This window comes from Sinohyriopsis cumingii, chromosome 11 (assembly GCF_028554795.1).
Source record: "Sinohyriopsis cumingii isolate HCF-2022 chromosome 11, ASM2855479v2, whole genome shotgun sequence".
Taxonomy (NCBI): Eukaryota; Metazoa; Mollusca; class Bivalvia; order Unionida; family Unionidae; genus Sinohyriopsis; species Sinohyriopsis cumingii.
Genome location: NC_142971.1, coordinates 7,924,604 through 7,939,265, shown reverse-complemented (window position 1 = coordinate 7,939,265; position 14,662 = coordinate 7,924,604). Strand labels below are relative to the sequence as shown.

General features: G+C 39.9%; 1 protein-coding gene across 3 annotated transcripts in view; it reads right to left on the bottom strand.

Annotated features, from left to right (window-relative positions):
• Nucleotides 1–551: 551 nt before the first annotated feature.
• The window catches only part of LOC149787576 (toll-like receptor 4), a 30,219-nt gene continuing 16,108 nt past the window's right edge, over nucleotides 552–14,662 (bottom strand). The window contains exons 2-3 of one of the 3 annotated variants that reach the window (XM_089973746.1): nucleotides 3,428–5,998; nucleotides 552–2,278 (exon numbers count right to left, since the gene is read on the bottom strand). In XM_089973746.1, coding sequence (XP_089829872.1) covers nucleotides 3,433–5,997 — 2,565 coding nt within the window. In that variant the 5' untranslated portion in view covers nucleotide 5,998 and the 3' untranslated portion in view covers nucleotides 552–2,278; nucleotides 3,428–3,432. Of the gene's footprint in view, nucleotides 5,999–14,662 lie in introns of all 3 variants that reach the window. The other 2 variants (XM_089973747.1, XM_089973745.1) reach the window with 2 other exon arrangements.

Here is a 14,662-nt window from a genome sequence, read left to right as displayed (position 1 = left end):
AAAGTTCCATCTGAATTTCACGTTAGTTGCCGTAAATTCGATACCGCTGATTTATTAATACATGCGTACATAGCCGAATCCGAGACTCGAATCCACGTAGACAGAGGTGAGATGGAGAGTGATCCGTAACGGTTAGCTCTTTAGACCGCTCGGTCACTCGGGACCCGGTCCTGATCTTGAAACCAGCTGTTAATACGCTAGTTTGTGTTGTTTGTTTTATTGTTTTTGGTTTTTTTAAGAAGTAACCTCGACTTAAAATTCAATAGAGACAAAAATAAACTAATATAAGAACCGAGTCATCGAGTGTACTGGCATGTAAAATGGATATGTGTTAATTATTTGAGCTAGAGATAATTTTCAATCAGTAAAAGAAGTCTGTAGCACTGTTTTGTTGTTAAACAGGGACTCTTCCTGATCTACCGTTAGTAACATAGTGCATCAAGAATTCATTCAAGTTAATATTTTATTATCAACTATAACACACAGATTTATGTTTAAATAATGAATAATGGCCGAAATATCCATATCTTCTTTATTTATTACCTCATCATTTGAATCGTTTTTTGGTTGTAACATACTGAATGGTCTGATACCTGTACTGAACAACAGTTATTGTTGTGTATTGACAACCCTCCACACCAAGTATGCACTATGCTAATTCGGGCGGTATTCTAAGATTACAAAATGAGAATTATCAACATTGATGTCATGCCAAGAGGAAATTAATGTTGCATTTTATAAATATTCACATTTTAATATAGATAAGTGAAATTAATGGAGCGTTCTTGATTGTGATAAGAATACATAACAACAAAGATATCGAAAAGATTGGAGGTGAACTAAGAAATTAATGGAGCGTTGTTGATTGTGATAAGAATACATAACAAGAAAGATATCGAAAAGATTGGAGGTGAACTAAGAAAAGTAAATTGTTGTGAAGGGTATCAGAAAACAGTATTCATTTCCCATGGAACTTAGTGTTAGTACATTAGAAATAAAAAATATTGTCTGTACTTAATTATCATACAAACCAAATATGATTTTATTTATTGGAATGAGAGAATAAAATTACTTAGCGTTCAAAAACCGTGTTCCCAGACACTATCTTGAGCTTTATCCTTTGTTCATCGGTCTGTTCTTTCCCTTATTTAATAAATAGGGAAAGAACATGCAGACGAACAAACGCACGTGTTAACGGTAACGTAAAGAATTTTAGCACCATCTATTTTACTAACTTAAACGAGAGAGAGAGAGAGAGAGAGAGAGAGGAGGGAAGCGATACAACGAGATAACGAGAGAGAAACAGAGTTTTTACAATAAATGGAAGCGAGTCCAAATTTTCATCACGATGTCATTTTCACTGTATATTATTGCAAGTTCTATGAACATTGTTTCTTGCGCAGTCGTCTATTAAATAAACACACAAAACGAGAGATAGATAATATCTACATATCTCTAGGCAAGGAATGAGAGAGATGGACATCATCCTCACAAGTTGTTAGACTTAAGTGATTGATATAATTTTTTAAGTACAGAACAACTGACGTTTCATTCATATCCAATTTGTACTTTAACCTCCACCAATAGGTTATATATCGTCTTTACAACAGGACTCTAGTTAATGTGTTTTCCTTCCGCGTATTGAACACAACTGCAAGTGTACTTCAAAACTGAAGTCGAAAGTCTTTGAAAAGTTTTTCATTTATTACTCAATATACTATCTCACAAATACCGAAAATGAACTTTTTAAACAAATAGTTCAGTTCAAACTGTTGAAGATTTAACGTATATCCTGTGAATTCGGCATCGCCATATTGCAAGGGTAAAATTAATGAGAGGTTTAATTGCATTCGATCATATCCGATTCATTTGTTGAATCAAGCGGTTGGTTTGTGTTCACTTTAGGATATATGCAGTAAGCTGAGAAGGTTATCCGAATGAAATATTTTTAAGAATTGTAAAAAGGTCTGTTTTAAATTCATCGGTGCCGTTTGCACTAATTGAGATCTAGCTTGAAAACAAATACATCATCCTTCATCCTCGCCGAAAATTTGAAGCCTCAGTTCATATTTTAACGCAGTATCGGAAATATTCGAATAGCAAGTAAATAGTTTGTTATGTGTGACATGGAATTACTCCAGTCACGAGTGTCAATGCGTTGCATGTGTAACATTGGTAAAATAAATGGGGCTTGTGACCTCATGGACTGTAGCTTTATCTTTTGTGACTTCAGGCTTTCAGATCTTCCCAAATTTTGAAGCGACAAGAGTTCATCTGACTGTAACAATAAGGATAAAAAGTAATAAATAAGATAAAAGATAGAAATTTAGGACATATCTGGTTCACATTTTCTTACACGTATTTTGTCAGTATGATATATAAAAAGAACTATTCTCTTGACCAATTCACGTATTTAGTTTTTAGCACAGAAATATTCGTGTAATTGCAAACATATAGGGCGTTTCCCATTATTTGAAAAGTTACAGATATGCCTAGTTCATACAAAGACTCAACCCGTTTGTTGACAATATAATATGGACAAATTATATACTTTTAAATAAGTGGTTTAATTTCTAAGTCCAAATATCTAAACCGAAATTTGCATGTAAAATGTAAGTCCCCTTATGTAATGTGAAATCATTGTTCCAATTCTAAGTTCCAAACCTTATAACCTACAAAATTTTCTACATGTAGATGAGATTTACTTTTCAAAATGTTTTGATGTATTTTCTCTCTCATTTTCAATTTCAATCTTTAGTTTACGGGCTCAGTCTTTACAAGATCTCTCCGTCTCCTCCGATTTTGAAGGACGACTTGGTTCTATGAGCAAGGTTGGTATGTGTCAGTATTCTAGTAAACAAAACATGGATTTGCGGGCATTGTAATCGATTACCCAATCCAAAACGACCAAGCTTTTACAACGTCACTTAACAGAAACACACATACAACTTCGAACTTCAAAACCTTACTTGACAATCGTGCAATGTTATACAAAATACGCGACCTGGTAACAAGCATCTCGATGTATGAGAGGACGTCTCAAAATGGACACTGCGTGATATGATTCAAATCACGTGATCGGAGGATACACAAAGTAGCGGCATAACTATATATATGGTTTCAATTTCATACCATTATATAGTTTTGGACCATAGAGTCGTAACAATATATATGCTGCCTGGAGTAATCTGTACATATCATACCTCCTGACCTCGTTTAGTTTCACATGAGGATGCTTTACTGTTACAACGCAGTGTGTTATGTATTGCAAGCAATAATGTATTCTAAAATTGTGTAAGATTCATCTATGTTACATACAGCAATTATCTCTTTCACCGAAATCGTAATGCTGATGAGTGACGATTAGATCTCTCACGCACAACATTTGTTGTCTTCTAATAAACTCGTAGATTAAAATGCTTATTACGGAATTCAGTTAATGGTTTCCTTAAGTCGCCTCCAAAATGCTTCGCGCGCCCTTTCATCATCCGGGTAATTAATGTAAGTCTGGCTTCGGATAACTTCCATAACATCAAGCGGAAGTTCATCAGTCGGTACATTCTCGTACATTACTACAACGACAAGTTTCCTATTTTTCTTCTCCGCTTCTATTCTCGCCATATTTAGCTCGTATTTGCACCAGTAACTCTTCAAGAAGTTTTTAGACAATACAAAAATTGCCCGTCTACTTGATGAGATAGCCCGGATAATGTTTTCAGGTACTGACACACCCGGTGTGAAATCACGATCAGCGAGACACAAGCTCAAACCGAACTTCTCCTCTATTTCAGGCAAAATTCCTTTATATATGAACGGTTTATCCTCGTCGGCATACGATATAAAACTGTCATACTGGTAAAGATCGCTGTAATCCTCACCCTGATGTCGAATTCCCAAGGAGTTCCTTGCGCTGTAATAAAGATACCGTATATGCCACTTGTAACGGTAAATAATTCCGCCAAATATGACGGCAAAGGTGAGGACAATGAACGCTATACATCCGGCTATCAGTCCAATTTTTGAAGTGCATTCCTTTTCCAGGGAATTCAGTTTCTGTTTTGTGTCCGATTTTTCTTCTTGACCACATACATTATCATACTTAAGCTGAACTTTAGTTTCCATCATCCACCTCAGAAATTTGATATTTTCGCATGTACAAGAAATCGGATTTCCCTTTAAGTTGATACCAACCTGCTGGTTATTTACGATTCTGTCGATTTGATGTGTAAAACTATCTGGCAGAGTCTCTATTTTGTTGTAGGACATGTCAATGTTTGTTAAATTTGTCATTGTCTTTACGTCCATCTCCCATTTGCTGAGCATGTTGTAAGAGATTATAAGTTCTTCCAACGATACCATGTGTTGAAATATCATTGGTGGAAGCTTGGAAATTTTATTAGAAGAAATGTCCAGATATCGTAACGATTTTAATGAGCTGAATATAATACCATCGGAGTCCTGTCCAAGCACGATTCCAAGCAAGTTTCCCTGAACGCTTAGGCTTTTCAAGCTATAAAATGTTGAGAAAAAGGCGTTACTTACATTGTCACAATAGTTATGTGCCAATGATAAATTCTCCAGCTGATTCAGACCAGTCACTGGGCCAATCCAGGTGTGCATACCGTTATAAGAGAAATCGAGATTTTTAATGCTATTACTGGGTGACACGTGTATTTCAGGAATTGTGAAATACCACCCCATCTGTTTGCATGTAATGTTTTCAAGGTGAGGAGGAAAAGCCACTTCGGGGACAAACTGCATGAAAAGACGATCCAATATTGTAGACGCGGTACCACGTTTTTTCAATTTGGTTTCCTCCAGAAGAAATTTATTTGGATTTTGGGAGACAAAAGCTGAATGTTGATAAGAGATATCTAATACTTTCAAATTTTGTAGTGTCCGGTTATTGTCAAAAAATTCGTCTAGATAGTAATCAATCGTAAGTCTATTACCTTTGAGATTAACTGCTCTTATTGTGTCTGGAAGGGCCGTTAGTACCCCATATTCGAATACATCCAATTTGTTGCCCTCCAGATGTAGTTCTTGAACATGTAAATTTGATAAGAATGTGATGTGTTCTTTCTTAAGCATAACAGAATGACCTTGGATAATTGGATGTATGTAATTAAGGCTCAGCTTTCGAAGTGATGCAGCATTACGCAACCCTTGCAATCCTATCATTGCCCTATCGAAAGTTAGGTTGTAGTTATATGAAAGGTCGAGTACCTCTATCTGAGAAAGAGGAGCGAATGCATCGGGTGAAATTTTCTGGATTCCACAATCTGATAGATATACAAATTTTAAGAACTGTAGGTTTTCGAAGTACTTGTCGTTAAGTGTTTCAATGAAACAATAACTCCACTCTTTTTCCACAGTCTGATCCAAGGTTATCAGTTGTTTTAGTGTGCCAAACTCTGGTCCAAATGTACAAGATGGACACCCTTCTAGTGCCAAATAGTTCAATTTTCTTGTGTGAATAACAGCTATTCTGATAAACTCATAACTGTTAAAATTGTTTTGGGTTAAATCCAAGATAATTAATTCTGGTAAATGACGAAATGCTTCGGAGAATCGATAACTGTTATCTATTGTATCTATTCCCGTATTTTTCAGATTCAGGTAGCGCAGATTCTGCAATCCTTTAAAAGCATCGGCGTCAATGGCTCTGATATTATTATCTGAAAGATCAAGAGCAACGAGGTCTGTCCATTCACTAAAAGTTCCATTGTCCAGTCTTTTAACACGATTTCTCGAAATGTCTAGACTACAATATGAAGCGTTTCGCTCTATTTTAGATATAATCGTTACGTTTTTATCTCTGCAAGTGTAGCTTCTCTGTAAATTCAAAGTACAGCTGTCTTTAATAGATACGATTAGAGCTGTACATGTTCCTCGTAAAGATCTGATCTGAAATTCTTCTGTGTCACAGATTACAGCATGGTTTCTATGGATGAATTCCAAGAAAATCAACAGGAGACTCCTATATGTAATGATCATCCTGTAAAGAACAAGAAGACAAATAATGTAGAATGATAAAAAATTTAAAAATTTGGTGATTGTGCTATTATAAGAATCTAAGATTTCATATGTAACTTTTTCTATTCCTGTGCTAGCAATTATAACATAAACTATCTGACAAATGTGTGATGTGTGTGATTATGATTTTTAATTTAGCTTTAACAATCGTTCAGTCATATCGCTACGATGTCCGCAGTGTGGTAGTTTATATTGATGTCTAGCACTGGGGCATCATGCCGTAGACATGTAGCATGATCTCCCACAAAGTCACATTATCCTGACACCAGGCCGACCAATCCTAACACTAACCTCTTAAGGCTGAGCGCCTAGCGAGGCAGCTGTTAGTACCATTTTTGTAAATGTTTGGTATGACACGGCCGGGGATCGAACCCACGACCTCCCGCTTCCTAGGCGGACTCTCTAACCACTAGAACACCTGAGCGGTCATCTGACAAATTTAATCAGTATATGACGAGAAGGATCTGAATGAAGCTGCATGGTCCATTGACTCTGTGTTGCGAGTAGTATGGTAGCTGCAATCTATTGAATAATTTACGGTGACAAGCAGAAAATTATAACGGGAATAAAAAGGGTAAAAAATTATATCGATAAAAAGGAGTATTTAACATTAGGTCGCCATTTTGAAATGTAATTGTTCAAAAGTGTTACATTATGCTTAAGTCAAAATGCAGCCGTCTTGACCGTAGTAAAGTACAAATACTCATTGTTTCTTATATGGTGGACACTTCCGCGTATTCTTTGAAGCGATTCTGGATGAAGCTGAATAAGAATAGCGACGAAAACATGGAACACTCGCCAGAAGCCGACACAAACTGTTATTCTTTTTACTTGTACTCGAGAATTAGTGTATATAGTTCTCATCCAAATGAAAATATCCAGCATCAAAATTAAATAACGAAAATCTAAAAAAATACATCAAAAGAATTAAAGTGCAAGAAGAATAATAAAAATATGACATATTAAAATATTTAATATCTGCGGTTATGGTTCGGCAACTGCAGCTTTGAGAGAGAGAGAGAGAGTATATATATATATATATATATATATATATATATATATATATATATATATATATATATATATATATATATATATATATAAAATTGACATTTGACATATAACAGTCAATGTTTTCTCTTTCACGTAATGAAGTAAATATACCAAATTCCCTGGCAGCAATCATAATGCACAATGCACTTTCACATTGTCATGCTAACATGAAAGCAGCATATAATCATCACGGTATTATTAGTGTTACGACTCTGTGTTCATAAACTAAGTAATGATGTTGTTCGTCCATCGGTGTAGATGAGGACCATTCAATGTCATCGATTCACTGGGGTGGGGGTGAGTCTGAAGATAGCTGATTTGGGCTCGGAAGAGTCTGTTACAGTGGGGACATGGATGTACAGGTTGCTGACCGGGAGTTGCAGAACTGCTGTTCCTGGATTTGCGTAGATCACGTTTCTCAGCTGCGTCCATCAGTCTTTTCTGCTGAAAGGTTGCCGCACCAGCATTGACTTGACTGTGCTAAGCAGATCGGTTAGCAGCGACACTCTCCCAGCTGTCAGGATCAATGTCTAGGTTCTTCAGCGAAGCCTTGATGGTGCCCTTGTACTTGACCACCGTGAGATCCCTTACCTTGGTGTAGCTCTCCACAGAAGACCTTCTTAGGTAGGCGTTCTAACTGCATGCGGACAGCCCATTGGAGTTGTGCCTTGCACAGCATGGTGTGGATGTTTGTCATGCCGGCCTTAGTGAGCACCTCTGCGTTCGGTACATTGTCCTGCCATCTGATTTTCAGTAGTTTTCTCAGGGAACTCAAATGGAAGTGGTTCAGGTTTTTTTTTTAACATGGCCGCTATACACAGTCCATGTCTCGCAAGAGTTGAGGAGGGTGGGGAGAACAACCGATGCGTAGACTTTGAGTTTGGTGGCAAGCTCGATGCCTCTCCTATCCCAGACATTTGAGCGCAGTCTGCCAAATGTTACGCTGGCTTTGGCAATCTTGGTGTTGACCTCATAGTCTATGTGGACTGATTGTGAGCAGATGATACCGAGGTATGAACCTGTCTACATTTTTGAGCGTTTGGCCAATGACAGTGATGGATGGTTCCAGGTAATCTTCTTCAGCAGCTGGCTGATGCAGAACCTCAGTCTTGTTGGTAGAGATGAGTCCAAAGTTGGTGCACGCTGTAGAAAAGAGATCCATGCTCTGTAGTTTGCTTGCCTCCGTGCTGGAGTTGAGGGCACATTCATCTGTAAACAGGAGGTCACTAATGTTCTCAACTTGGACTTTGGTTTTGGCTTGAAGGCTACTCAGATTGAACAACTTCCCATCCAGACGGTATCGGAGACCTACTCCAACATCGTTGTCCTTGAAAGCATACATCAATATTGCGGAGAACATGAGGCTGAAGAGAGTGGGGACTTACACGCATCCTTATTTCACACCGTTCGTAACTCCAAAGGGTTCGGAATAGTTACCCTGGTCCTGGACTTTGGCAAGCATGCTATCATGAAACTGCCTCACCATTTCAACTATATTTGCTTGGATTTTTGGACTTTATGACTTCTTACGTGAAATGTAATGTTGAAATTGCCATATGTATAACAATGTAGGGGCTCTAAGACCTATAATATCAAATTTAATGCTAAAAATATCAATAGGTTGAACATATAGCGCTCTATGGTCGTCAACGGGAAATACAATGTTAGAATTTTACCAACACTCCATTTGTGATAACCAATACCTAGTTATATACTATTCAGAACCCACACCATGCTTCCAACTGATTGCATGGAATGTTTTAGTTTTTAAAAAATTAGATGTACTAATGTCGAAGAAACATTTTTTGAGATCGTACTTAAATTCCGGTTCTAGCCAAAGGATGATCAGAAACTAAAAGTAGCCACGGCAGTTTGGGCAAACAGCATGAGTAGTGAAGGGGGCCACCATAGGGACAATGGGAATTAGCATTACAGACCCCCCCCCCCCCGGGCCACTATAGGGACTATGTAAATTTAACATGGGAAAAATTGCTGGGCCACTATAGGGACAATGGAATTTAACATGGGAATAGAGTTTGGGCTTGTTTAGGGACAAGGGGAATTTAACATGGGAGAAAAAAACTACTTTAGGGACAAGGGAAATTAACATGGGAAATAGATTTTGGGCTTGTTTAGGGACAAGGGGAATTTAACATGGGAGAAAAAAACTACTTTAGGGACAAGGGGAATTTAACATGGAATTTTCTTTAAAAAAAAGTTTTTAAAATAAAGGGGTAGGCAATGGAAAGTCATTCTCTTTTCGAGACCTATGAGTGGCCCTGAAAAGGGCCTTTGGGTTTATGTTAATGTATCCATTAACATAAAGGGCACCGCATTGGTCCTCTTCTTGTCCTTAGGCTGCGTCTCACTGTAGGACCGTAAATCAGGACTCTTTTGAGGCATCCTTGTCTTTCTACGTAGATCCTACGTATCCACAGACTGGTGTCTGTCCTGTGGACAACTGTCCACTTGGATCGGACATACATGGGTATGTCCGTCCGGAACATCATTGAAGACACAAGCGTATTAGATTGCACATCGGTCCACATCTTCAGGAACCGAGAACAGGTGAATCAATGCAGTGAACTGCACTTATTTATAGGTAGAGGTAGGATTAAAACGGATTGAGTTTGTTGACCAATCCAAACACGCGTTACAAAATTCAGTCAGCCGCATCCAATCCGAAGAGAGCAGTCTGTGACGTCACGTGGTCTATATAGATTCGCTAGCGCCTGTGTGCAGTCAATCTATGCGACAGTGATTCAACATGACGGAAACTCAGAAAACGATCCATTGGGGTGCACCAGTAGTGGAGACCGCCCAAGGGAACCCGGACTTACTTTCAGAAGAGGTACATTGGGATTTTATGGATTTTCTTACCTCGCAAGAATTTGTTCCGGAACCTTCGTCACCTTCATTACTGCAATTGGAGAATTTTAGACAGAGACAGAAAGAAGAATTGGAGAAATTTATAAAACGACAAAAGGAAGCGGAACAAGCTTTTCTCCTACAGCAACAGCAGCAAGAAGAAGAGGTAAGAAAAAAACAAGAAGAAGAAGTAGCAGCAAAGAAACAAGAGGGTGAAAATCAAACGGTCACGGTACTGTTGGACATTTTAGCGGAGTTAAGAAGTCTGAAACAAATGTATCAGACTTCTTTATCACGACCGAAGAGACTACGACCTTCCCGAGCTAAACACTCCAACCCTGTGACTAAGTCTACCGTGCCACCCTTAGTGATTTCAACCAAATCATCATCATCACCAGTACGCAGTCCAGAAGTAGGCCTTGGCCGTGGCAAAGGCTTAAGGCAGTTAAAGTTGATTGCTTAAACTCACCCCTACACCAAAAACCAAAGGCCCTTTTCAGGGCCACCCACGTATCTCGAAAAGAGATAGACTTTCAATTGCCAATAACTCAAAAATCAACAAAAAAAAACCATTTTACCCCTATAGTACGTATATATGAGTGCGTAAGTGTAGCTTCTTATTTAAAATCAAAACTCAAAGACACTTACCTTATATAATTAATTTATTCTTTTATCAATAGTTACAATCCAATTCACAATTCACAACAGAGCACTTTAAAAAAGTTCTTACACTCCTTCTGTCTCATTTTTTAGTCTCTCTGTTTTTTAAATTTCTTCACCGTCACAGTCTTTTCCTCCTCTTCCTCTTCACTTTCTTTCCTTCTTCTTTTCTTCTCCTGTTTCTTTTTCTTTACCTGGCTGCTTTCTTCCTCTGAAGAATCCCTCTCTTCTTCTGAATAATCCCTCTTTTCTTCTGACTCCTCTTGTTTCTTTTTTGGGCAATCTGGAGACCAATGTCCTTTTTCTTGACAATAATAACAGGTATCTTGACTTTTGTCTTTTCTAGCCCCTGTTTTTCTTTTTTGACGGTCTGGACACTCTGAAGACCAATGCCCTTTCTTTCGACAGATATAGCAAGTATCTTGACTTTTATCACGAAAGGAAGGAGAGTAGTCCGTCGGCTGGTCTGAAGAGAATTTTCTAATGACCCCTCGCAAAGCTCTGATGAAACGTTCGATTTGGCTAGTCTCTTCCATCATTGTGCTCGGTTTGAGAGTGAAATGAATAGTGAAAGGACAAGACACACACCCTTTTATATACGCTGGTCTGCCATGACTATAAATTAGTCTATGGTGTTTAAACTTTAGTCATTTGACGTTTTGCACTCAAGATGAAACGATCCAATTCATTTGAGAAGAAAGAAGAAGAAGAAAGTAAGAGGCAGAAACGTGATCTATCGCCTCGTACCAGAGCTGAAGTCTTGGCACAAATTCATGCCAGTGATTTTGAAGAGGACAAGAGTGAACCAGAATCCGAACCCTCTAAACAAAGTTCGCCACCCTTAGTCAACCCTGAAAAATACTATTCCATTCGAGAGACGGAAAAGCGCTCCTCTAGAAAATTTAGAACCACGGCTTACAAATACACAGTGAAGTTTAAAGATTTCAAGGCTGAAGTACCGTTAGAGAAAGCAGAAGGGTTCATCACCGGAGTGTGGGATTCTTTGCTCACCACACTCAAGCGACAATGTCAACCCAAAGAAGACGATCGCTTGAGACTCTCCATACAACACGACGCTTTGAAATCCCCTGTTTGGATCGAGTTTAGCACCCCTGCAGAATTGACCGCTTCCAAAGTCATGGACAAAATTCAACACGTACAACAATCCAATGACCAGTTTGACATAACCGATGGAAAAGCCACACTGGACATGACCCACGTCTCTCCTCCTCAAGGGACTGGACGCAAAAAGATGTTATTGGTGAACGAGCTTCGCAGCATTAAGCGTAGCCTCGTCCAAATTTACAACCCTCAAGACCAGATGTGTTTAGCCAGGGCTATCGTGGTGGGACGAACCTATGCCAACAAAAAATACACGGTAGAATGGAAAAGAGCCTGGGAGAATATTCGAAAATCGGACCGAGCCAAACAACGAAATGAAGCAGAACTCCTGTTACAACAAGCCGGACTGTCCAAAGACACACCCTGTGGCATTCCTGAGATGCAAAAATTGCAAGATGTCCTAGCTCCACGCTACACCTTGAAAGTGTACCCTCAAGAAGTGCGTGGGCCTCTGTTGTTTCGAGGGAAAGACTTTAAGGATGGAAAATACATTCATGTCTATTATTACGATGACCATTTCGATACCATTACCAGTATCACCGGATTCCTGGGATACAGATATTACTGTGAGAAATGTGACCATGCTTATAACAATCGAGAGCAACACAAACATTGCGGATTGAAATGCTCAGGATGTTTGACCTCTCCACCCTGTCTGAGCGAAGGACCAGTGCATTGTTCAACTTGTCTGCGCACGTTTGTCAGTCCTACCTGTTACCAACAACATTTGAAGACGCAAGGTTCACAGCAGAAATGTGCTTGTCAGCTGCTGAGATTGCTCTCCACGTGTGGACAAGGCCTACGTACCAATAATGCCAAGGCACACGTATGTTCAGGAAAGAAAAAATGTCACATTTGTCACCACATCGTGGACTTGGAACACGAATGCTACGTGCAAAAATACCAACCCCCACCAGACAAAGAGGATGGACACAAGAAGAAAGGCAATTTCATCTTTTTCGATTTCGAATGCAGGCAAGAGACCGGCATTCACATTCCTAATTTCTGCGTGGTTTCATCTTTTTCGATTTCGAATGCAGGCAAGAGACCGGCATTCACATTCCTAATTTCTGCGTGGCTCATCGAGCGTGCGAGAAGTGCATTCAAGAACCTATCTTCAGTCATTGCCCTCACTGCAGCAAGATTCCTGAAGGACGTGAAAAAATCTTTCGGGGACCGAACACGCTATCCGATTTCGCCCAATGGGTCTTAGACCCCATCGACAAGACGTGGAGCCAAGAGGACATCGAACGTTACGGAGATTGTCATCGTCATGCCACGGTGATGGCTCACAATTTCTCCGGATACGACGGAAAGTTTCTTTTGAGATACCATACGGAACAAGGCACTGAGCGTCCTAAAGTCACTTTGAACGGAGCCAAAATCATTTTCATGCAAGTGGGACAAGTACAGTTTAAAGATTCGATGAGTTACTTGGCCATGCCTTTGAGCCGAATGCCTAAAACGTTTGGAATGACAGAAATGGCTAAAGGGTACTTTCCACACTTTTTCAATACGCAAGCCAATCAACACGCCGTTCTACCCCATTTGCCTGAGGCTCACTATTACGACCCTGACAACATGCGTACCGAACAACGAGACGCTTTCGACGCTTGGTACCAGGCTCACCCTTTCGACTTTCAGGAAGAAATGTTAAAGTATTGTCGTTCCGACGAGGACATTTTACGACATTGCTGTAGAAAATTTCGAGAACTGTTCATGGAACACGGAGGGGTCGATCCTTTGAAAGAAGCTTGCACCATTGCCAAAGCGTGTTCCTTAGTGTACCGGCAACGATTCATGCCTGAAAACACCGTGGCTGTCATCATAGCTCAAACGACCAACTATGTCAAACGTCAATACTCGGTCAAAGCCCTACGCTGCTTACATTACTTGTGCAACAAGGAAGACAAGTGGATTCAGCATGCCCGCAACGGAGGAGGGGAAAAGACCATCGGAACGTATTCGGTGGATGTCTGGGACTTAGAAAACCCCAAGATCTTGTACGAGTTTAACGGTTGCTTATTTCACGGATGTCCCGTCTGTTACCCTGACCGTAGCACTAAAAATCAGTTTTTACAACGAACCATGGAAGACTTGTACCAGGACACTTGTCAGCGACGCCTAAAGTTAGAACAGTAAGGATACCAAGTGGTGGAAATGTGGGAACACGAGTACGATCACCGTTTGAAAACCGATCCTGAGTTTAAACGCCTCGTGGAAAGTTACCAGTTCATGGACCCGCTGAACCCGAGGGATAGTTTGTACGGAGGAAGGACCAATGCCACCTGTTTGCTGTACCAAGCCGACGAAGAGAAAGGAGAAGAAATCAAATACTTGGACGTGTGTTCGCTGTATCCCTATGTGTGCAAATATTGTCGCTTTCCTGCAGGACACCCACAATTGTTGACGGAACACATCGACCTCCAAAACATTCGACAATACGAAGGTCTGATCAAGCGCAAAGTCTTGCCTCCCACTAACTTGTACCATCCCGTGCTACCTCACAATTGCCAAGGCAAACTGATGTTTCCTTTGTGCCGTACTTGTGCCGAAACGTGCAACCAAGATCAGCCTTGTCAGCACACCGAGGAAGAACGGGCTTTGACGGGAACCTGGGTCAGCGTAGAATTGTTTAAAGCTCTGGACATGGGATACCAACTGTTAGAAGTGTACGAAATTTGTCACTTTCCCAAGACACAACAATACCACAAGGGTGACCCCACGCAGAAAGGCATTTTCTCCGACTACGTGGATGCCTTTTTGAAACTGAAGCAAGAAGCCAGTGGCTATCCGTCCTGGTGTCACACTCCCGAAGACCAAATAAAATTCAAAGAGAAATACTATGAACAAGAAGGCATCTCTTTAGACCACATCGAGAAAAACGAAGGCAGGCGATCGTTTGCCAAAGTGATGTTAAATT